Source organism: Ovis canadensis, chromosome 9, assembly GCF_042477335.2.
Source record: "Ovis canadensis isolate MfBH-ARS-UI-01 breed Bighorn chromosome 9, ARS-UI_OviCan_v2, whole genome shotgun sequence".
NCBI lineage: Eukaryota > Metazoa > Chordata > Mammalia > Artiodactyla > Bovidae > Ovis > Ovis canadensis.
The window spans coordinates 90,988,039-91,011,475 of record NC_091253.1 but is presented as its reverse complement, the minus strand read 5'-3'; the positions used below and the strand labels follow the sequence as shown (position 1 = coordinate 91,011,475).

General features: G+C 54.1%; 1 protein-coding gene across 1 annotated transcript; it reads right to left on the bottom strand.

Annotated features, from left to right (window-relative positions):
* Positions 1–906: 906 nt before the first annotated feature.
* GDF6 (growth differentiation factor 6) lies at positions 907–19,491 on the bottom strand. Its single transcript, XM_069600826.1, has 2 exons — positions 18,988–19,491; positions 907–3,613 (listed from the first exon to the last, which is right to left on the bottom strand). Exons 1-2 carry the CDS (start codon positions 19,409–19,411, stop codon positions 2,643–2,645), a joined length of 1,395 nt encoding a protein of 464 aa, XP_069456927.1. The 5' UTR covers positions 19,412–19,491; the 3' UTR covers positions 907–2,642.
* Positions 19,492–23,437: the final 3,946 nt, after the last annotated feature.

Genomic DNA, 23,437 nt, shown 5'->3' with positions numbered 1-23,437 from the left:
AAAGTGAACACGCAGAGTCACACTTATACACGGGCTCCCTAATTTATAGCAAGGAGCATTTCATGTCTTCTGCTCCCCCTGCACCATAACATAAGTGGTAATTATGGACATCTGGGCTGGCCTTGCTAACTTACAATTTTTTTCAACATTAAAGAAACTAAGAAACAATCCAGTTCCTATCTGGGCTTTGGAGATGTTGGAATGAGTTATAGTCTCATAAACGCTGTTCTAACAGTTGACAAGGATTTGGCTTTAATCTAGTGAATGAAAATTTTATGAAAAGAGAGTTATGGAAGAGTTGTGAGGAGAAGCTGCAATGTTCTGAATGACGGATTTCAAAATCATCAACACCTTTTCAGACATTCAGTCCCATAGTGGACCAAAATACCACTGACAGTATTTCCTTGAGAACATGATTTTTCTAAATAGATCCATATAAAACAGGCAGATTTATTAAGGGGAAAAAATGAGTTTAATAATACAGTATTAGATTGAGTATCATCCAGGAAAAGTGTACTGTAAAAAATGTTTTGAATATTAATTGACGTCTGGCAACTTTTGTGTTGTAAATACTTGTATTATAGTGAGGTAGACAGTTTAAAAAAAACTCTCCATTAGACAGACTTAAAATTTTGTAATAATATTTAAGAAAATGATAACATTATGACAGAATGAAATATCTGATGAATGCTTAACTTTGTACAACTCGAATATAAACTTTAAAAAATATTAGAAATTATAACATTTGAGTGCATATAACGTTTTGTACATTAAGATGAATTGCATGCTGTCCATTTCCTCTTTGCACTTTCAGTCACCTTAAATAAACAAATATATACAGCCTTAACAGAACAACAGTGCATCCAAAGCAAATGTGCATTTTAAATTATTTCTCCTGGCCAAGTCTTTTTTTTTTTTTTTCTTTTTTACTTAGCATTTTATATTAGCATTTATTATCAGTCTCACCCTTTCTTGGATAGTTTGTAGTTCTCTGAACCAAACAAGCAACAGGTTTAGATCCAGAGAGAGCAACACCACTTAGGAAGAACAAAAAGGTCTTGTAATGGTTGGTACAAGTTCCCTTGTTTAAACCATTTCATGGTCAAAGACAAGAAGGAAGCTAATTCTTCAAAGGGCCTAGTTATGGGCAATGTTTGAAAATAACACTGGTGCAGGCTGGGGAAAGTTCATGCTTTTGGCAACCTAAGGATGGGTATTTAACTTGCACCGGGGCTCTCTCTTGCTTCCAGAAGATGAATTCCACCCTTGCCTTCTTCCTCACCACACGGTTCCCCATCTCCCACCCCAAGCTCAATGTAACACTTTGCTCTTTTCACAGTTTCTCATTACTAAGTTTAAAAAACATTGCCTAACTGGTAATTACAATCTGAAACAATTCTTTTGGGGGAGCCCTGGGCTATTGCTGGCTGGTAATCTTTCAGGAATGTCAGAGAGAGGGGAGGGAAGAGAGATTCCAAAGAAACTTCGAAGACAAGGACGTGTGCCTCCTTTCCTCCCTCTCCTCCCAGCTCCTGAGCCTGACCCTCCATCCAAGCCCTTGGGGAGGGAGGGGGCAATCACCTCCCCTCCGGACTTCGCCCTTCCTCTTCTTGGGTCACTTTCCTATCCTCTGCATCTCTTACTTTAGTTCTAAATTCCCCAGTTCTGCCCACTTTTTTGTTTAAATGGGAAATCACCTTTTCCTTCAAAGGGGATGTCTGAATTTTGGCAAATTCTGCCTAAAGAAATCAGTGAGAAACAGACATGGGGAAGGGCTTTTCCATAGGTTACCTCCAGCTTGGGCGAAAGCACCTCGGTGTCAGCCCGTCAAAGGCTGGTCTTGTGGTTTCTCATTATCCTTCAGGGGGTTCCATTTGGACTCATTCTTGTCATTCCATCCATACCAGCTCCCCTTTCCCCCAGAAAAAGCCAGTGAAGGCGGTGACCTGAGCCCCCTGGAGTGAGATGCAGGTTGCCACTTCTCTGTACCCGAAGAAGCCGGGGCAGAATTGGGTATACAAGCAAGCGGCAAAGGCCCGCTTGCATCCACCTCTTGTTTTGAAAAGCTCTTCCAAAGGCAGGACCCCTTCTGACTTTGTAATATCTCTACCTTAACACTTTCTGCAGGGGCGCTGGGTCGGGGTCACGGAACAGGGCCAGAAAGACCCACCTCCTTTACATAAGTAGAAAACAATCCGACCGAGATGTGGTCGAAGGTGAGTCTTCCTTCCACAGGTTTCCTTCTTAAACTATTAATTTTTCCCCCCCTAATCCTTGGAGCAGTTGAGAAATAGGTATGCGTCTCCCCTGCCCCCACCTCCCATGGAAATCTGTTGAAACACACGAGGAAACCCAAACCCACACTAATAACGACCAAAAAAAAAAAAAAAAAAACTGAAGAAATCCTCCTTGGCTGGTTTTTCCAGGATGGCCCCCCCGGGCAAGGTGTGAAATTCCGTCTCTCCCTCTGGGCAGGCAGGTGGAAGGTTCTGGGAAGGCAGAACTCCCTGGTCTCCCACCGGCCGAAAAAAGTCCAGGCTGCGGCCTCGCTCTCCACCTCGTCGGGGGCCAGCTCCCCTCCGCCTCTCCGCGGTCTGACCTCCCCCCGGGCCATCCCGGGCCGAGGCGGCAGGAAGGCGCCGCTACCTGCAGCCGCACGACTCCACCACCATCTCCTCATACTGCTTGTAGACCACGTTATTGCCCGCGTCGATGTACAAGATGCTGATGGGAGTCAATTTGGTGGGCACGCAGCAGCTGGGCGGGGTGGAGCCGGGGTCCATGGAGTTCATCAGCGTCTGGATGATGGCGTGGTTGGTGGGCTCCAGGTGCGAGCGCAGCGGGAAGTCGCACACGCCCTCGCAGTGGTAGGCCTCGTACTCCAGGGGCGCGATAATCCAGTCGTCCCAGCCCAGCTCCTTGAAGTTCACGTGCAGGGGCTTCTTGCTGCAGCGCAGCCTCGACTTCTTGCCATGCCGCTTGCCGTGGCGGCTGGCGAAGGCCGTGCGCCGCCGCCGGCGGCCAGGCGAAGGCGACCACGGCCCGGCGTCCGGGATGCCCGACGGCGGGGGCGGCCCCGACCCCTCGGCGCCCGCGCCGGGGCCGACCACCTCGGTCGCCGAGCCCAGCTGCTCGCGCATCTCGGCGAACAGGGTCTTGCGCTGGGACCTGGAGAATACGACGAGCAAGGCGCGCTCCTGGGGGGTCCGCACCCTCCGGCCGAAGCCCAGACTCCGCAGGTCCGGGGGCGGCGGCTGCTGGGGCCCCGGCGCGGGCGCCTCGGCCTCCTCGCCGCCCGGCTCGCCGCCCCACGCGGCCCGAAGCTCCAAGCACAGCTGCTTCCAGGGCTGGGGGCGCAGGCCCCGCCACACGTCGAAGACTTCCCAGCCGGGCCGGGGCGCCCCCTGCGGGTCCAGGCTCCGCGCTTCCAGCAGCAGGGGCGACTGGCAGGCGAAGAGCTGCAAGTGGAGCGGGCCGGCCGGCGGCCCCCAGGGCGCAGCGGGCGCCTGGCGAAACAGCCGCAGCTCCGCGCCCACCAGCTCTTCTTTGTCTGAAAGCGTGGACACATCAAACAAATACTTCTGTCTCCGGAGAGGAGTGTGCGAGAGATCGTCTGCGAGATTAAAAAAAATAATAATAATTACAGTCAGTTTCACTTAAGAGGGAGATCAGCCCGGAGCTCTGCGGCCGCCCCTGGGAGGGAGCTGGGGCAGGTCGGTGGGGGTCCCGGGGCGCCCACCCGCAGGGCTGACCACCCCGGCTCCCTGCCCCGGCGGAGCGCGGCTAAACGGAAAGAGCACCAGGGCGGCCCCTTCGTCCCCATCAGCGCTGGACACCCTGCGCGGAAGTCAGTGGAGAAGGCGGCCGCAGCTGCCTCCCGGTTTTCCCACCCACCCACCCCCAGGAGTCTGCGTAACCACTAATGCGCCCTTTGTGGCCGCGATACTTCCACACCTCCTCTCGGCTGGCTGATTCTCATCATTCCCGTCTCAGCTCAAATGTCACCTATTCCGAAAGGGCCATCTTTGACCACCCTGATCTAAAGCAGACTCCCTCGGTCACTATCGGGGGACCCTGGTGTATTACCTTCCTGGCACTGAGCACGATCTACAAGGACCTCGTCTGTATTTGTCTCCTCAGTGGTCTGCCTTTTCCAGCAAGAGCCATGCCCCACCTCCAGCAACCCGTAGGAGCTAGCCCCCTGTGCTGGCCAATCTTGCTCACCGCAGCGTCTACAGGCCTGTCTGACCTAGGGTACACGCCAGTCAGTAAGTGGGGAATTTCTTGGCTGTCCTTTATAACTATCTAGAGAGTTTCAAAATGACAGCACCAGGGCGTGCTTCAGTCAACTGGATCAATATCTGAGGACAGGGCCTGGGTATTGGAGTTTTGTTGGGGTTTCTTAGCTTTGCTTTAAAAAAAAAAAAGCAAAGTTGAGTTGAAGGGACAGCCCAAGTTGAATCCCCGTCTGGTGGAACGGTGGAAGGTGCTGCCCAGCAGACAGGTTTGCTGAAACCTTTAGGCCCAGTAGGAAGGTCACAGAATGTGGAGCTGCAAGGCAATTTCTTTCTTTTTTAAATTCATCAGTCACTTAAGAAACAGAAGAGCAAGAAGGGTTTCCAAAGTCTGCAAGGGTGCAAATGAATCAACGCTAACACCAGGCATCTATCCACTGAGAAGACCCTGCAGCCAATGAGAAATAAATACACCAGCAAGGAAAAGAAACTCAGTAATGCATACACACACAGAGTGACCTTCTCCCCTCCTCCACCTACCCAATCTGATATCATCTTGCTTTGCAACTAATCCTGAAGATAAAATTTTTGGTTACCACTGAGAAAAAAATGGGGGCACCTGGAGGAGGGACAATAACAAGCTTTTAAAAACTCAAGGTGAATTCCTGGGGACCCAGGCAGAACTGGACTTCTTTTTTGACACATCTGTGCATGAAGCCAATCCCAAGGTGGAAAGTGTGCAAGGCGGAAAGCTAACCAGATTTTCCTGGGCTGCCTTCTCATAAAATATTTACAACCCAGCAAATACAAAAATCCCCAAAGCCCCCAGCTTGCCCCAGAAGCTAGTAAAGTTGGGGTAGACTTCAATAGTAAAAGTGTCACCGGGTCCTGGGGTCCGGCCCTCGATGCCTGTCCAGATGTAGCCCCAGGGCACTGGATCTGGAGCCTCTGCCACATCCAGTCCCCACTCCAGGCTGACCGCTGGGCGGCCGGCCGCCTCACTCAGTCGTGCAAGTCCAGACCTGAGATGGAGCTGTGGGAAGGGTTAGAGAGGTGAAAAGGGAAAAGCCGCTGGAGGCACTTGATTTATGGAAGCCGAGACCTTCAAGCCGACCAGGGTCACATTAAAATCAGTGGGAATTCAGCACACTTTCTTCTCCTTTCAAGAAACCTGTGTCTGACAACATTCAACCACCACCCAGATCTCTGGACCTATGATTGCCTGAGGCTTCCCCTTCCTGTCTCTCAAATTTCTCTCTCCCCAAACTAAGGAGGTGATAAGAGGGACAAATCTAAGGTTCTTGCTGCACCAGCTCAATGTCTTGAGGGCTGACATATTTTTCATCCTTACTTTATCCACGAGCACAGATTGGTCCTGCAAGGTAAGTACTCATATTGTTCCCATTTTACAGATGGGAAAACCAAGGCTTGGAAAAACTAATTACCCAAGTCTGACAACTAATAAGTGGTGGTGAAAGTGAAGTCGCTCAGTCGTGTCCAACTCTTTGTGACCCCACGGACTGTAGCCTACCAGGCTCCTCCCTCCACGGGATTCTCCATGCAAGAGTGCTAGAGTGGGTTGCCATTTCCTTCTCCAGGGGATCTTCCCGACCCAGGGATTAAACCCGGGTATCCCGCCTTCCAGGAAGATGCTTAAACCTCTGAGCCACCAGGGAAGCCCAACAAGTGGTGGTATTCAGACCCAAACCTAGGTCTCTTTAATTCCAGAGTTGGAGCATTTAGCCAGTAGGCCCCATGGCTCCCTGGAGAAGGAAATGGCAACCCATTCCAGTATTCTTGCCTAAAGAACCCTGTTGATGGTGGAGCCTGGTGGGCTGCTGTCCATAGGGTCGCACAGAGTCGGACACGAGTGAAACGACTTAGCATGCATGCATGCATGATTGGAGAAGGAAATGGCATTCCACTCCAGTATTCTTGCCTGGAGAATCCCAGGGACAGAGGAGCCTAGTTGGCTGATGTCTTTGGGGTCACACAGAGTCGGACACGACTGAAGCGACTTAGCAGCAGCAGCCCATGGCTTCTGCTGCCTATCCATTAGAGTCCAGGTCCTGGAGCCAAGGCAGCTGGGGAGTGGCCAGGTTATAAGTGATGAAGCATACAGTCCAAACTGTATTTTCAGGGCTTGGTAGGAATCAAACCTGGGATCCTTTAGGAAATCATTTCCATCTCTGCTTACATAACTTTTGAGACAATTTGTCACTGGTTGGTGAGGTATAGGGGAAGAAGAGGCAAGTGTAAAAGATGATTTATTTAGTTTTCTCTCATGCAACACAAAGAAATCAGCCTGCTTTTATTTTCATTCCTTTTTTTAAAAGCATGGACTGCCATACAACAATGCAAATCAGCCATAATTATACTTAATCCCCTCCCTACCTGCATTGTTGTATGGCAGAAATCAACACAATATTGTAAAAAAAAGTTTTTAAATTTAAATTAAAAAAAGTAAAAGTGTGAACTAATAATGCTTAGTCTACACAGCTGAGTCATGTTTTTCTAATCCTCAAGAGGGATCAAAACAGAGAAAACCTCTGTAAAAAGAGGTTTCCACTGGTTCTGCAGCCTTGGGATTCACAAGATTTTTCTCGCAAGACCAGCCTGCTTCCCCACCCATTCCAGAGCTAGGAGAAAGAATACAAATGGGGGCTTCCACCTGTATCCTGCTCTCTGTTCTTCCCATACCAGCTCCATCCCACAGTTTGGGGGGCCTCACCTGCATGGACGCACTTGCCGCAGGTGCACACTTCCCCAGTTGGCCAGTCAACACACCCTTAGGAGGACAGACCCAGAGAAGAAGCTGACCAGGGCCTGGAAGTGATGTGAGCAAGAATGTGGTGGCTCAGGTACCAGAGCAGAGCAGTGTGAATAGCTCTCCAAGCCACTGAACCTGCAGTGGTCCCTAAAAATGCATCATCAGCTTTCCCCCAGGAACCTGTCAGAAACGCATACTCTCTTGAGCCCCAGAGGTTTGGGGTAGGACCCAGAATTTGCATTTTCCTCAGTTCCCAGGTGATGCTGGTTGGGTCCCCACTCTAGGAACCACATGTCTAGATGAGCCCACCCCCTGGGCTCTTTCAGATGCCCCACCAGGTAGGGAGGGCCCCAAGGGGATAAAACGCAGGGCCAGGGCAAGAGCTAAGGCAACACTTAGCAGAACCAAGTTCCTATTGCTCCCTGCTCCTCCTGCCCCCTGCCACAGACACCCCATGTGTTTTTTTTTTTTTAACTGTTACAGCCACGTGTGTCCAGAACCTCTAATCCGCCACCCGTGGCTGCTCTGTGAAGCTCCCCATCAGAACACATTCTCCACCTGTCTGGACCTGCTCTAGAGGCACGCATCACAGAAATAGCCCCAGAGTAGGCTTCCAACTTGGGGAGTGCACACACCATCCACTGTGACCCTGCAGACACTTTGCCTGACAATCCTGGCATCACAAGGCCTGGCTCGCGCTGTCCTGCCGTCTGTGGGTAGAAAACCAGCCCTTCACACTCCCTCCCACAAGCCTCCTCTCGAATCATTGGAGTGTTAGTTGCTCAGTCGTGTCCGACTCTTTGCGAACCCATGGACCGTAGCCTAGCCAGGCTCCTCTGTCCTTGGGATTCTCCAGGCAAGAATACTGGAGTGGGTCGCCCTTCCCTTCTCCAGGGGATCTTCTTGACCCAGGGATAGAACTCGGGTCTCCTGCATTGCAGAAAGATTCTTAACCATCTGAGCCACCAGGGACGCCCAAGAAGCAAATATCAGAGCGTAAAGAAAAAGGATACCCGAGCGCGCCTTACGTCAGGATACCCAGGAGAGCGGCGTAGGGCAGCCTTCCCCGCCCACCCGCACTAAACTAGCTGCGGACGGCTCCCGCGCGCGCCATCCTGCAGACCTCCTCCTAAAACCCCAAACATCCTTTGGTTTGGGGCGGAAAAGGCCCGGCCCGCACTGCGTTTCCCCAGGACGACTTGCCCTATGTCCGCAACTTGAGGTCCCTCTTGAGAGTCCTGGTTGCATCGTGCGTCACTCTGCGGGGCCCCGAGGCCGCCCCGCAGCTCCAGCTCGCCCCCTAAGGCCCTTCGCGCCCAGACCCTGGGCTCCAGGAAGCTGCCAATTAGCGCGTGTCCCGCTCGCGTCCTCTAAATCCGCCGTGACCTAAGCGGCCATTGGTGGGCCCCACCCTCCTCCACCGGCCGCCCACCGCTCGTCCGGCCGCGTGTCCTCCGGCGATGGGCTGCGACCCAGAAAGCTGCGATGACAGCGGGGTCTCCCACCCCTAGTCCGCTAGGTGGGAACTGAGCGGGGAGGATAATAGCCCGTCTTCACAAGAGACTCCGGAGGTCTTAGCTGCTCAGGCTTTCCCTCTCCCGCCCCCAACCGCATCCCCCCCCCCACCCCCACCCCCACCCCCACCTTCAAAAGCATCCCTGAATGCTCCCAGGAGCGCCTCTGTGCCGGGCACGTGCTCAGGGTCTGGTGACCTCGGTCGCGTGCGTGAATCCTCAGCGACAGCGTGCGAGGCCGGTTCTAACTGTTACGCACTCACTCCTTTATAGGTGAGAGAGCGGGCTCCACGAGGAGTCATCCCTTGCCCAGGGTCTTGCAATTCGTAAGGGGGACACGATCTGAAGGTCTTGATTCGGACCGAAGCCCTGGGACCGGAGCCACGCCCCTCTTCCAGGGTTCTGGTTGGGCAGCAGGGCAAACAGGGGGAGGACGTGAGACCCACATCCATCACAGAGCCGCCAACACAAAGCGCGCTGGGTTCTACCAGGAATTCCTTTTTTGTTTTTTCCCTTTCCTGGAAAGGAGAAGACCTTCAAGCAGGGAACTCAGAGCTGGCTTGGAGCCTCTTCTTTCCAGGTCACTCAGCCCTGCCGATGCCCTGAGATTGCCCAAGTCCACAAGTTGGAAATAGAGCGGGGTGTACTGGGTGAGTGAAAAGGAGTCTTCGGTCCTCTCTCCGCTGGGGTATGAAGGTTTCTGAGTAATTTCTGCTCCAACTATTACCCTCTCCTGGGACAGTGATCTCCTGGTCATCCCCCTCCCCCGACACACACACTCTTGTCCTGAGCCCCACCTCCATCAAGATCTGAGCCTTGCAAACTGCTGACCTTGCTGAGCAGTCCCACTGATTCATAAGGCCACCAGCACAATTCACCGTGTCTGGGATGCTTTTGCTTATCTCCAGCAAAATCCTAACAGTGAACTCTGCTGTACGCACTCACTATGTGCGTAAGAAGTCACCTCAGTGGTGTCTGACTCTTTGCTACCCTACAAACTGTAGCCTGCCAGGCCCTTCTCTCCATGGGATTCTCCAAGGCAAGAATACTGGAGTACGTTGTCATTCCCTTCTCCAAAGGATCTATCTTCCTGACCCAGGGATCGAACACATGTCTCATGTCTCCTGCATTGGCGGACGGGTTCTTTACTACTACAGCCATCTGGGAAGCCCACTGTGTGCTGGGCATGATCTAAATTCTAGACTTATAATAAGTCATTTAAGTTTCAAAACGATCTAAGTCATTTTCTTCGAAAAAAAGAAAACATATCATTATTATGTCATGATTCACAAAACTAAAACACAGAGGGCTCAAGTGTCACTTGTCCAAAATAGAGACAGATGTGGCAGTCTGGTTCCAGTATCGGTGCCACCACTCTGGACTTGCCAGCCGCTGACCTGTGTGACTGGTAGAGACCCTGAGAACTCTCCAGCTCTTTTGTGCTGCCGGTGACTGGGGGGTGGACATCCATCCCTGACCTCCAAGTGTCAATCACTTCCTAATCAGCAGAACCGAAGGGATGCCAACAACTGGCCTTTTGAAATAGAACTTAGATGGAAACAGCTTTCGCTAAATGAGAATGTCATGCCAACTCACAGTCACTGGGGGAAGGCTGGCAAATGAAACAGAGTAAGAAAGACATCCGAGGATACCTGTACCTGTTAGTTACTACTGATGACATGGAAAGAGGGTAGGAATCTAGAGTCTGAGCCAAGATTGGGATCCTGACCTGTAACTTATTGGTTGGCTGATCTTGGATGGACTGAATCACATAAGCTCTCCCAGCATCTTACGCCTCATCTGTAAAGCAGGAAAATGGCATCCCCCCTCCACTTTGCAGAGTCATTGTAAAGGTCAGAGTGGAGGCAACCAGAGCTGGCTGTGCATGACAGACAGAAGCACCCAACAAATGTAGCCAATATTACTATATAACTACCTATGGCCAGGTAAGGGGTCCTGGGGGGGGAAGATGCACCTGTCCTCCTCTTGGCCTTCTTTAAGATGCAGTCCAGTTCTCTCCACAAGATTTTCAGAAGTGAGTGGAGGGGAGGTGCTGGGCGGAGGGGTCAAGATAGAAACAAGGGCTTCCAGTGAAGGGCCAGGCCCATAAGGGTTTCAGCTTCACCCCCATCACCTTGCTCCATCTCAGTCCCTAGGCTTTATCCACTGCTCTGGGTCCCTCCCACAATGCCAAGTGAAGACTAGCCTCCAGCCAGAACCTCATCAAGGACAGGGCCCTCCTCTGCAGGCAGCAGGTAAGCAGGATGCAAATCTACCAGGCCCCTGAGAGCCCTAGTGGCTGGTCTCCTTGCTCCTCGCCTCCCACTCTCCCGCTGGCACCTTTGTGGGGCCCAAACTGTCCACAGAGCCAATCTAGGGTACAGGAGAGGTGTTCCCTAGCTTCATCAGGCAGCTGGAGGAGAAGGGGTAGCCATGAATGATGCCTTGGGCCTTAGTGCGAGGAGGCCATGGCATCACAGTCCCACAGAAGCTCCCCTAGGCCAGTGCCTCCTCACCACACATTCACCCAGTGAGCCTTCGCTCTGGGTCTGTTGGCTTTCCCAGTGTTTTCCCCAATAGCTTGCCCTGAATTTCTCAACTTCTTTCCACCTTTTAAAGACCAGGAAGTCCCCTGGAAATCCTCCATAGAGGACTTTTCCACCCTCTTCCCAAAGCCTCAGAACGTCCCTGACCCATCTCCCTGGCTCTAGCTGGGGCCTTGGGAACCACAAAGAATGAGTCTGGTGGCCAGCCTCTATCCGAAAGAGAAACCTCAATGTTCCCACAGCAAGTTTTCACTCAGCCTGTGGCAAACCAGTGAGGTTGGGTGGGGGGAGCGAAGGGGAACCCTGATGCCCACCCTGCTCGGAACAACTTCACTCTCCCAGGGAGCTTTCAGCAAGTTTCTGGAAGGAGACATGCCAGCCCTTTACCTGATCTCTGGGCGCTGGGCACCCCTAGCAGGAGTCCGGAGGTACTTAGAAGAGACTCCTTTTATCTCTCAGGATGAAACATTCATTTATAAAGCAGTTTCCACGCACATGGTGCAAACTCTCCTGGCCGCAGGGGCTCACGCGCCAGAGATGCAAAGCCCAGGTGAAGGACACTTCACCAGGCTTCTCTCTTCACTGACATCCTATCCTGGGCTCTCGACCACATTGGCTCAGATCTTAATTTGACAGCACCACAGTTGAAATTCAAACAGAAGCTCAGAACCACCCCACACGTCGGCCTTCTCTCGTACCTTTCCTCTGCCGCTAAGCAGCCTGCTCCCGGTGTCCTCAGCCGCAGCATCGCCTGCAGGTCACTGCTGTCTCCTGGACCCTTGGAGCAGGGTCCACACCTGGTTGACTTAACCAAGGTCGCCCCACCTGCTATGTCGACCTGTATAGGGTCACCTGAGAGCCCAGGGGAGTTGCATCTCAGCCCTGAAACTGCCCTTTGGGCTGGAACATGATCTCGGCCTTTGGACTTGAGAGCTTGGAGATTCAAAGCAGAAGAAAAGCTTCCCATTTTACGTTGTTTCCCCTCCATGACCAGTCCTGAAGTTGCCGGTTGAAGGACGGGCTCAAACTGGCGTGTGGTTATGTGCGGGATTTTGGACGGTCAGCGCCGGGGCGGGGGGCGGGATGGAGGGGTTCCTGCGCAGGGGAAACCTCAGTGATGCGTGTTCCTTCAAGTGCCGGCCCGGACACTCCTCCTGAGGCCGGTATCGTGGCAACTCAGCTCCACTGCATTCACCTCGGCTTGAGTCCCGAAATAACGCGCTAGCATAAACGAGACTCCTGGTGGCAGTTATCACCCATAGTCAGCATCCTTCAGTTCCACCCCCCGCCCCCACCGCTCCACCCTCCCCCAGCCTCCCTTACTGGGCATGGGAGCGGCGGTCGGCTGAGAAGTGGGATCGAGACTGGACCAAGTTGCCCGGAAGCCAGATTTGCAAAACAGGCGCACGGATTCTCTTCGGGTCAGAGGTTATTTATGGGGAGAAGGGGTATGGGTAAACCATTCTCGATCGACTCCAAAATTAATCCTCCGCGCTGCCACCGCTCCTGCTTTCCGCTCCGCTCCAGCCTTCAGACCCGCCCTTCTCCTCCCCTGCACGCACGCCCAGTACCGGGTCCCTAAATCCTGCCCAGCCCCCAGGCGCCCCAGCCACGGGCCGCGCAGCGCGCGCCTCCCGGCGAGCGCCGGTGGGCGCCGCCCGCCGACTCCCAGAGCCTGCAGCAGCTCACCGCCAGCAGACCCAACCCTGGGCCCCCAGCAGCGCTAATGGACTGTCCTAGAGGGCAGGCAGCAGCCTCCCTGGAACCCATTATGCCAACGAGGACCTATTTGATCCCTGTAAACAAGAGACTGGAGAAGGACATGGCAACCCACTCCAGTATTCTTGCTTGGAGAATCTCATAGACAGAGGAGCCCAGCAGGCTTTCTAGTCCATAGGGTCGCAAGAGTCGGACATGACTTAGCTACCAAACCACCACCACCACCACCGCCAAACAAGAGACACCATTTAACCGATACTGAGCTTAAAAATAAACAGCCAGGCTTTAAGGGCGCGGGGGTGGGGGTGATGGGAACGGGGTTGAGGGAGGTGGTAGGTACCAAGCAAGGAAATGGCGCTGTGAATCCACATTCCTGCTCGCCACCCCTCGCGGCCTCGACTCAGACCCCTTCCCAGGTCCAGAGAGCATCGCTTAACCGTGGGTATTCCATACCCGCAGAGTTCTAGAACTAGAGCCCTCCTCTGCACTTAAAGGCTCCCAGGGATTCTTGTTGATTTCCTCTGGGTCGGTGGATGCAAGCAGAAGTCCTGGCAGGAAACACAAGTTTTCTTTCCGCCCTGCTTCATATTTCCCCCACCTGTCTGCTCAGTGGCCTTCTCCTCGCGACCACGCCGCCCCTGGGAAGAATTCACCAGCTTCCCCGAGGGGTGCGGCCAGAACCCCAGAGCTCCAGCTGGGAGAAAAAAACGAGGTGCACTAGAGCGCCCATCAGTCCAACGCTTTGCGTTCCCCGAAGTCACTCTGGTCGGAAGGGGGAGCTTTCATGTCTTGATTCAGTTTGCGCGGGAAGGGATTCCCAAGGCCTGTCGTGGGTTGTGGCTTAGGGAATTTTTTTTTTTTTCATGCGCAGAAACGCCAAGGACGTTGGTGCACGTTTTTTCGATCCCCTCCCTCCACCCCCAGCAACTCGAAAACTCCCAGAGCCCCAGAACCTCCCGCGCCAGGAAAAAGCAGTGTCCTTCTCTGATTAGTCTCTCCTGCTGAGGAAGTCCGGCCCAGAATTCTGGCGATACTTGGCCTCTCGCTGTAGAAGACACTAGGCGTTGTTAGCCTCTTGCTAAAGCGGCATTTGTAAGGCGGCCCTTAAGGCCTCAGGGATGGGAGTGACAGTAACTGCTGTTTAACAACGAGCCCGTGGCCAAGGGTTAGGTTTATGGCCTGAAAAATGTTTTAGTCATCCCATCCAGAAGGGCAGAACAAACTTCTGGTTTCAGGCTTCCTTCCCTTACCCCCAGGGTTAGTTCCAGGACCTGACCGTTCACTGGACTTGAGCGGGATCCTGAACCTGGAGGGCTTCGAAAACTCTGCGCGGGGCTCACAGGGGCGCGTCCTCACCCGCACGCACTTGAACGCTCAGCAGTCCTTTCCCAAGGCTGTTCCCTCTTTCCGGGGAAATAAAGCCTAGATTGGAACCTTCTGCCGGCTTCCTCACTTGGCCGTCTGCTCTGCATTAGTGTTTTTATAAGGGACTCAAACAAATCGAATACAAGGTCACCAAATAATTAACAGTTGTGAATTCCCTCCATCCCCATTAAAATACTTCCCTGCTTATATTTCATTTTCCGTTTGCCAACGACAACAGGGTTCGGGCAAAAGCCCGGCTGCGTTGATTGCACCACTCTGCGGCCCAGGTCCACCCAGAAACTCGCTGTTTTGCATAAACATACCGCGCCAGACGCACTTCAATTAGGAGTGAACGACGCCGCTCTTAGAAGTGCTTCCCGCCGCCAGACTATCCCCACAACTGTCCTGCCCTGCCCCCTGGCAATAGCAACCCAGAAGGTAAACCTAGAAGCCAGCGATCCCGGGCAAACTCTCCCGAGGTTCATTTCCAGGGTGTCAAGTTCTTCAAGGATGTTCAGATCTCGGGTTTTTGGGGTTTTTTTTTGGTTTGTTTGTTTGGTTGGTTTTTATCTGTTCCCTACTGCCTCCTTTCTGAGAGTGCTATTGTAACAACAACCAAAAAAAAAACTAAAGAGTATTCTTATTTCAAAATTATCTAGAAACCTAACTCACAGCAGTGTTCTTAGGTTCATTTTGTTTTCTTCATCCTTAAGAGGCTTTTTCTTTTTTTGGTCCCTTGTTGGAATTAACAGTGGTGCTTCTCTCACTACGTAAATTAAAGTCCGAGTTTTGCCTCACTCTCCCTCACCCTCTATCTTACAGCCACACTGAATTCACAGTTCTCACTGTGTGCCTTCCCCAGGCCCCGGGGCTGGGGATCAAGCCTCCTGTACTTGTGGTCTTTTAATGAGTTCTATCATGTGCTAACAGCAATGTCTGTATATCCAACCTGGTCCATCCTGATCCTATCACTGTGCCAACACACACATGCACACACTTTCCCATCTCTGTGGATCCAAAATCATCTTGAAAGCACAATTTGGAGGCATTCTTAAAGGTCAGGGCTTCCCTGGTGGCTCAGCTGGTAAAGAATCCGCCCACAATGCAGGAGACTTGGGTTCAGTCCCTGGATTGGGAAGATTCCCTGGAGAAGGCAATGGCTACCCACTCCAGTATTCTGGCCTGGAGAAGTCCGTGGACTGTATAGTCCATGGGATCGCAAAGAGTCAGACACGACTGAGTGACTTACATTCACACACAAGCTATGTGAAAACTACCTTTAAAAATTAAAGGTCAGGGATAAAGTGGTTTGTGCCTTTTACAGGGAGATCAAAGAGGAGGCAAGGTGCATCTCAGTTTTAGACCTGTGAATTCAAAGTTTCACTCCAACTGCTAACTAGGTCTTGAGAGATTACAGAGGTAGGGAGTCTGTCAATTTTTTCTTCTTCTGGTTCCTGCCACCATCCTTTAGAAATTTCCTCTTGCCTTACTCTATCCATATAGCACCAGAAGTAAAGCACGCAGAACTGGCTATATGCTTCAGCTCTCATTAGCTGTGTGACCTTGAACAACTTGCTTAATCTCTCTGCCTCCTTTAAAATCATCTGTAAAACAGGGATTGTAGCACTTTCTTCCTGGGGGAGGGAGGTGGTGTTAGAATTAAATGAAATAAGTTAACGCTCAACATGTCAATATATCCCGGTAATATCGGAGAGCAAACTGAAAGGGTGGACATATTTTTTAAAGCTTGCAATCAAGTCTCCTAAGGGGGTGTTGAGAGAAGGAGGGCAGGGAGTGAGGCAGTACTGAACAGGCAGTCTTCACAGATCTAAAGCGCTCTGAATCCATCCACGCTGGGCAAAGTTCGCCCGCACGCTCCCATTCTTGAAATGCAAGCTTTAGGTGTAACTTTTGGGGTTCCGGGCCCCCCAGGTGAGGAAGACCTTTTTAGAAATACTGTACGTTAAGTAGTTCAGGCCTCAACAGCGGGCTTCAGGATTCCTTACGTGGTCTTTGCTTCTGCCCCCGAGGGACCCCCTGCTTCTCAAAGCCAAGCCTGCCACACTCGACGGCGATTTAAACATCCCCGAGGCAAGGCGCCAAGTCAGCGCGGCCGGCGCGGCTCTCGGTTGGCCGCTTCTCTTCGCTTCTTGTCCTGCCATCCCCAGCTGGGGGAGGGGAGGCCCGAGGGTTTGGCGCGGTTTGAGAGTCCCCACGTGAGAGGGACGGAAGTCCTCGCCAGGAACCCGGGATGCGCGGCTGGCGGGTCCCTTCCATCACGGGAGACTAGACACCGTTTGATGTGTTATGACATGAACCCTCAATTAGATCGCTGAGTTGAAACACTCCAATCAGGGGCCCGATGCTAAGCAAGCCCCGGAAGGTCCAGCCCGAGGTCACCGCCGGTGACACATCACATCAAGATCAGTGAGAGGGAAAGTGAGGCTTTCCCTTTATCAAGCTGGGGCTGTGGCCCGCAACGCGCCCCTCCCCTGCGCGCCCCCTCCAGCCCGCGGCTTCGCACTCCTCCGCCCCCGCGCGGCGTGCTACCCGCCGCACAGCCTTCCGGCTCAACGAACTGCCTTTTCTTCCAGTTTTCTGGGAACCTGAGGGCTCGGGGGAGACCGCGCCTTGGACGCGGAGGGCCAGGTGGTCACGCCGCGTCTCCTCCGGCTGGGGACCGCGTTCGGGAGTGGAAGCCGGACGTCTGTATCTCGGTCCGGCTAGCCTGGAGAGCTTGGCTCGAGAACAGAGCCCTCCCCTCCTGCCTCCCCCAGGCTGGGCGCGCAGCCAGTCTCCTCCCTACCTGCGGCGCCCAGGGGCGCCCAGCGCGATGCCCGGGGAGAGGCAGCCGCGCAAGCCAGGGTGAGGCGAGCCCGCGTCTGCGCCGGACCTGGAGTCCCCAGAGACCTCCCACACGTGCCCGACGCCGCAGGCTTCGGTAGACGCCTCCCAGCAGCCCGCAGGGTCCCCTGGTCCTCTGCCAAACTCTTGGGGCGCAGCTTGCGAGTTAGGGGGCGTCCGTCTGGGGGAGGGGCAGAGGTTCTGGCCACTTCCCGTGGGGAGAAGAAAAGGCGCGCCCAACCGCGGGCGCCCTGGGCCTCCGGGACTTCTTTCCCTGGGGAAAGGCCTTTAGAGTAATCCCCTCGGTTCTTCCTTAGTCTCTCGACTGGGGAAGTCTGGGGCAAGTCTTCGATAAGGGAGTCAGAGAGGATGAAGGATCTGGAGGCAGAGAAACAACAGAGGTGGGGCGAGGGTTGGAAGTGGGGTCAGGGCGAGCTGCGCCGGCAGCAGGGAGGCCGGGGACCCTGATGCAAGGCTGCGAAGAAGCCACGTGTATTTGCCAAGGTGGCTTTACTAGTCCTGAAATCACCATAAAATACCTGGCGTTAATTTGCCGCCCAGACCTTTCGGCAGCTCGTGAACCTCGCTGACCTCCGGCTGCAGACGCGAACGCCTCGTGGGCTAGACCCATGCGGGTCAGGAAGGCGGCGGCAAGGAAGAGGGCTCGGGGCCTGAAGCCTGGAAAGAGCCGGGGGCTCGGGGCCTGCTCTGTAAATTTCAAGGGCGTGCCAGTCCCCAGGTCAGCCGGGTGGTCGTCTCGGTCCGAACCCCGGCGCTGGCCAGTTCCTGGGCCACCTCACTTTCACTGACCTGGAAGTGGGGGGCTGGGAAGGTATATCGAAGCCGAGGAGCTACGTCTGGGCCGGTGGCGAAGTGGACCGATGCCTCCTTCCTTTCTCCTTACCCCCTACCTCCCCTTTGCCCTCCCTTTGCTTTTTCCTCCTTCATCCCATCTCCTTCCACGTTATTGTCTCTTTAGGAGCTGAGTGCCCGGCGCCGGCGGATCCCTCCCCAATTTCTGGGACCAGGGTAGCGTGAGGTTCTCTCCAAGGCAATCGCCACGCTGCAGACCCGCGCGGGTGGCAGGGAAGAGGCGCAGGGGTTTTCGCAGACACCCACACATGCACCCGAGCCCACGGAGGGGCCCAAAGACGGGGCCCCTGGGTCGATGTGCAGAGAGAAGCGAGTTGCCTGGCTGAGAAAGGTGGGTGAGCACAGTCAGACACCCACGTGGATTAAGTACCAACAAAACACCCAAACAGCCCACTTGCCTCTGCTCCCGGCTCTCCCAGCCAGTAGTTGCGACTGCCTCTGCAGAAATGACTCGGTTGCGGCCCCGAGGGCGCGGGGCTCCTATGCGGCTGACCATGCCCACACTCAGCGCCAGGAGCGGTCGGGTACCAGCGGAGCGGCTGGGCCGGGGCACTTCCACCCGCCGCTCGCGGACTCGCTGCTCTGGACCGCAGCATTCGCTTCTGCCGGCTTTTCCCGGAGCAGATGGGAGCTCGGGGCTTCCCAGCGCTCGCTCGGGTCCCACGGCCGCTCGGTCCGCCACCGCGCAGCTCCGGGCCTTGGACCGCACACCCAGTACCATCCGGGATTCCTCACCGCGAGTTTCATCAGTGCCCGCCGCGACCTCTCTCCAGCCCGGGTCATCTACCCGCCACCTCCCGCCTTCCACGCTTCCTCCAGCAGCCACCAGACATGCGGCCCCCACGCTGCTTTCTGCAAAAGGCAAGAGGAAGAGGGAAGGAATAGAGAAAGAAAGAAACGGACGAAAGAGAGGCAGGGAGAATTGCACACTGGAATAAAATCTGCAGCCGCGTTCGGAAACATACTTGGGCTTGAGAAAAAGCAATTTAAGAAAAGAAAAGGAGAAGGTATCCAGAGCGGAAAGGCGAATTCACAGATGCAGCCTCCTGCCAGCGCCGGAGCTGAGCCCTGGCGGCTGACCTCCAGGGAGAAAGGAGTCGGGCGTCCTCTTTGCCACTTACCTAGTCCCCTGTCTACAAAGCTAGTGATCGTATTAGCCGACTTGGAAGACTGGGAAAAGCTGGCATTGATGCCCAGCTTCTCGGCGATGGAGTAAGTCCTGTAGATTGACAGCATGTACTCGTGGGGCACCACGCGCGGGCCCCTGCCGGGAGGCTCCCGAGCTTCACGCCGCTCTGGCGGCCGCCGCTGGGGCTCCTCCTGCGGCCTCGGCGGGGGCTCCTGGCGATCCAGGGGCGCCCGGGCCGTGGCATTCTCTCTCGGCGCCCGCGGCATCTTTCCTTCCTTGCGGCTTCGCATTCCCTTGGCGGAGCCCAGCTCGGCAGACGACGAGGAGGAAGAGATGGAAGCTTGCTGGAAACCCGGCAGATCCCACAGGAAACTGATGAGGAAGACGGCCGAGAGCAGGACCCTGGAGGTATCCATGGCGAGCGTCTCCCCGAGAGGCGGCGGCACCGGGCGCGAGGGGCGGCACGGAGCGGCTGGACAGCGGCCGGGGCCCGGCTCCTCCGGCGGACTCGGAGTGCGAGGAGCCGGGTCCCAGCCACACAAATCCCGGCCCTGCCACGCCCCCTCCCGCCCCTCGCCGGGAGGGGAGGGGAGAGGACGGAGGGGAGGGGAGGAGAGGGTGGGAGGAGAGGCCGGGTGGTTTGGGCAGGAGGTGTGGGCGAGAGGGGGCCGCGGTGGGCCGGAGTGGCCGGGGAGGGGCCACGCAGCGCCCCCGCGGGACGTGCGCGGGGTTGCCGGGCAGTGCGCGCGGAGCGGGGCTCGGCGCGGCGGGCAGGAGGAGGCGAGCGAGGCGGCTCGGCGGCAAGGAAGCCAGGGTCCTCCGCAGCGCCAGGGCCCCTCCAGCTCTGTTCGAAGCTCGGTCTCGCCGCAGCAACGCGCTGCGCGGGCTCCCGGTCTTCTCCCTCCCCTCCCCCCTCCCGCCCCCCATCCCGCACCACCACCAACTCGGTCGCCTCCACTTGGCTGGGAGCGTGCAGCCCCGGGAGGAGGCAAGCGGCGGCGGCGCCCCCCAGGGACAGCTCCGAGCAGGCGTCTCTGCAGCCGACTGCGCGTCGACTCCGGGCGGTGGTACCTTCCTTTCCCGGCCCCAGCCTCGGGGCCAGTCCATCGCTCCCCCTCAATGGCTAGCCCAGGGGCCAGGGAAGCCTCTCGCCGCGCACGCCTCTACGCCGGGCGTAGGGCTCAGCCCAGAACAGCCCCGTTCTCTCGCTGGGGTTACCGCTTTCCACAAAGACCAGGCGTCTGTTCTCGACCCTCGAGGTCACGCAAAGGCCACGAGTCTTTAGAGTCTGGATGGATGCTGAAAGCTGCCGCGCTCTTGTGCAGGCCCCAGCCTCTCTCCTCGCAGTCCCCAGCCTCTTCGGACGCTGGGTTTAGGCGACTCTTTTCTCCTCCAGCTGTACCCCCGGTCCTCTCCCCTCCGGAGGCTTGGCCCCCGCCTCCAGTGCGTCCCCATTTTCCCCTCTCTTCTTTCCCTTCCGCCTTCCATACTTCCTCCTTCCCCAAGTTCCGTCTGCATTCCAATCCCTCTTTCTCCAGCCTGCTTTTCTTCCCACACTGCCCTCCCATCTCTCTTTGCCTTCCCACCCTCTCCCTCCTCGGACCCCCCCCCCCTTCCCTTTCAGTGGACCCCTCCCTTTGCAACTCTGCCCCAATCTGTTTCTCTTCAGCTCAGCCTCGCCCCGTCACGAGTTTCCTTTATCTGTCCCCAGATTCCCCGTGCCTGTCTTCTCCACCCACTGCCTCACTCATTCCCGGGCCTGAAATCGAGGCGGAGCGGCTGCCTCTCACGCGCTGGTCTCCGTGCCCCTGGAGCGCTGTGGACGTCGAGTTTCCCCGTGCGTTTACTGGGTGCTCCCGGCACCAACCATAACATGCTCTTGAATCGCCCCAGCCTCTATGGGAGGTTGCCCTTCCATTTTTCCACTTTCACAGATTTAAACAATGAGACTGAGAGGGGATAAATGACTTTTCCAAGGACGCTCCGCCAGAAGGATGTGCGGCCAGAAACAGAATCTGAGAGCGCGGCTCCAGACCCAGTGCTGGTCCCATTCCTGGGCCGATGTCTCTACTTCCTTCTTGCTTTTTCCTTTTCTTAATGGTTTTACTTGCTGTCAGATGATTTCCTCGCCCACACCGCATTGTGTACGTGTGCGCGCGCGCGCGTGTTCCCAGTCTTCATACTCGCCACCCTCTCACTTTCTTCCCCCTTCTCCCTTTTGCTATTTCATTCCTTCTTCTGTCCCTGCAGAGACCACTCACCTGACTGCGTAAAGAGGGAGTCTTGCTTCGTTGCTTCCTTCGTTCCCAAACTTCCTTAAGGTCTGGACACTGGCCTCCCGAGGTAATGGCAAACACCCAAGAGAACCTGTTTCCTTTCATCTTCAACACGATCTTATGAGGTCAGGGTTGTATCATCCCCATTTTACAGCTAATGGAACTGAGGATGAAGTTCACACTGCTCCAGAACCTGAGTTCTTGGCTATGGGCTATGGAACCGGCCAGTCTCCTCTCAGTCTCTGTTGCGGATGTTCCTCCTGGCTCTATCACAGGCCTACGTATGACCCAGTTTTTATTTCCAAGATTATCAAGTTCTGAGACTTTAGACTCAAAGATGCCTTACCATAACCTTTTCTTCCTTCCTTTCTCTGTGCTTCCAAATATTTTTTTACAAACTTAACATAAAAGGAAGTGGAACTGAACAAAACAAATTGTTTTTCAGATTATTGCCACTACAACAGACTTTCAAAATGTGCTTGCCATTATGGGCCCCTTGTAACCTGTCTCTGTCTTTTATGTACTTACGATTGCCACACAGGGATAGATGTTATGTCATATCCGCCCCTTGTCACTTAACGTTCCGTCCAAAGCATGTCTGCTCATCCTTCTTTACATTTTTTGGTTTGATTTTGTTTTATTGCCAAGGCCATTTCCTTGGACATCTTTCTTCCGTGTCCTTTCTGTCTCCTCTGCAGGTCTTCACCAGCCCTCCGCCTCCCTGCACATGCCACCTCTCCCAAACCACAGACTAAAACCCCTTGTTTCCCACTTGAAGAGAAAGCATTTCCCCTTCTGCCTGCTGCTTGTATTCTCCCATGTCAACCCAGAGAGGCCTCCTCCTTGCGGTCTCTCTCCATCCCTTCCCTCGGGGAAACAAACACTTGTGGTTTGGGTTATCAGTGTTTTAATTTCTATCAGTATGGAGTCTGATTAGTGGTGATTCATGGTTTCAGATCCCCCCAGTCAGTAAGAAGGCTTCCTGCCTGCAGCTGCTGTCCTGTATGTTCTCTCTTCTTTTTGCTCATGGCAATTATTATCTGCCACAAGTTATCAGTAAACAGGAACCAAAGTCATCAGCCTATCGTACCTTAGGAGCACTGGACGGAGTCATGGGTAAGAGGATACAACACCAGGACAGGGACCACATAGGATGTGGTCTGTTCTCCTGGCAGGATTCCGCTGGTGCAGATATTATCCTCCTTCATTGCTATCAGACTCAGGTCCAAGCAAAGGAGGTGTTGGCTCTCCTTTGCCTGAAAGTTCTTCTAATGACACTGATGAGCAGATGGACAAACGCAGTGAATAGGGCCCAAGGTCACAAGCCAGTCGGGGATCTACTCACAACTAGGAGGGAGGCAAGTCTTTCTGACTCTTAATCCAGTGCTTTCCCTATATTAAAAAACTTTTCACATCTCAAGTATTATGACAACGATCCTCAGTAAGGGATAAAGCTGTACCTCTTCCTCCCTCGTGGATATGTTTCAAATAAGAATTTCAATATTAGCAAGGCCGCACAGAGGCCTTTGCTCCGTGTATGTGTGTTTATGTGTCGTAAAAAATAAAGATATGAGAACAAACTATGATGATCTGTCTCTAGACCTTCTCAGAACATTTTGAGAACTTGAAACAATGTTGTAGAATTTTTCAGTCCAGTCTTAGATTCTCTTGTAATTTCTTCAGCTGTTTCTTGTCCAGTCTTGGATTCTCTTGTAATTTCTTTAGCTGTTTCTTCTATGAGGAACAGCAAAAAGGGGGAGAGGTTCTTGAACTGAAATGAGAAGTTCTGGTATAAGCACCTTTCACAGCTTAATATTCTTTTCATGGTTAGATTTTTTTCCCCCCCCAAAGAGAAGGGAATACCATCTGCTGTTCAGTATGGTGTATCCTGCCCCCCTGTGGACACTGAGGGAGTTACCGGTGGTGAATCAAAACTGCTGGACCTGGTGAAGTTTTCAGGGGCTTGCAAGGCAAGCAAGGGATAGTGACATCTACATTAACACTAGCTTGAGAAATTAGAGGGTCCTTTATTAGGTGTGTGAAGCCTTTGGCAACAAAACATCCATAAATAAAGATCTACCTGCCCAGAGATACAGAATCAAAGCAAACAGAATTGCCCTGTTACTATCTGAAAATTATGGTGTTGTCTTTAAAGCATTATTTCAT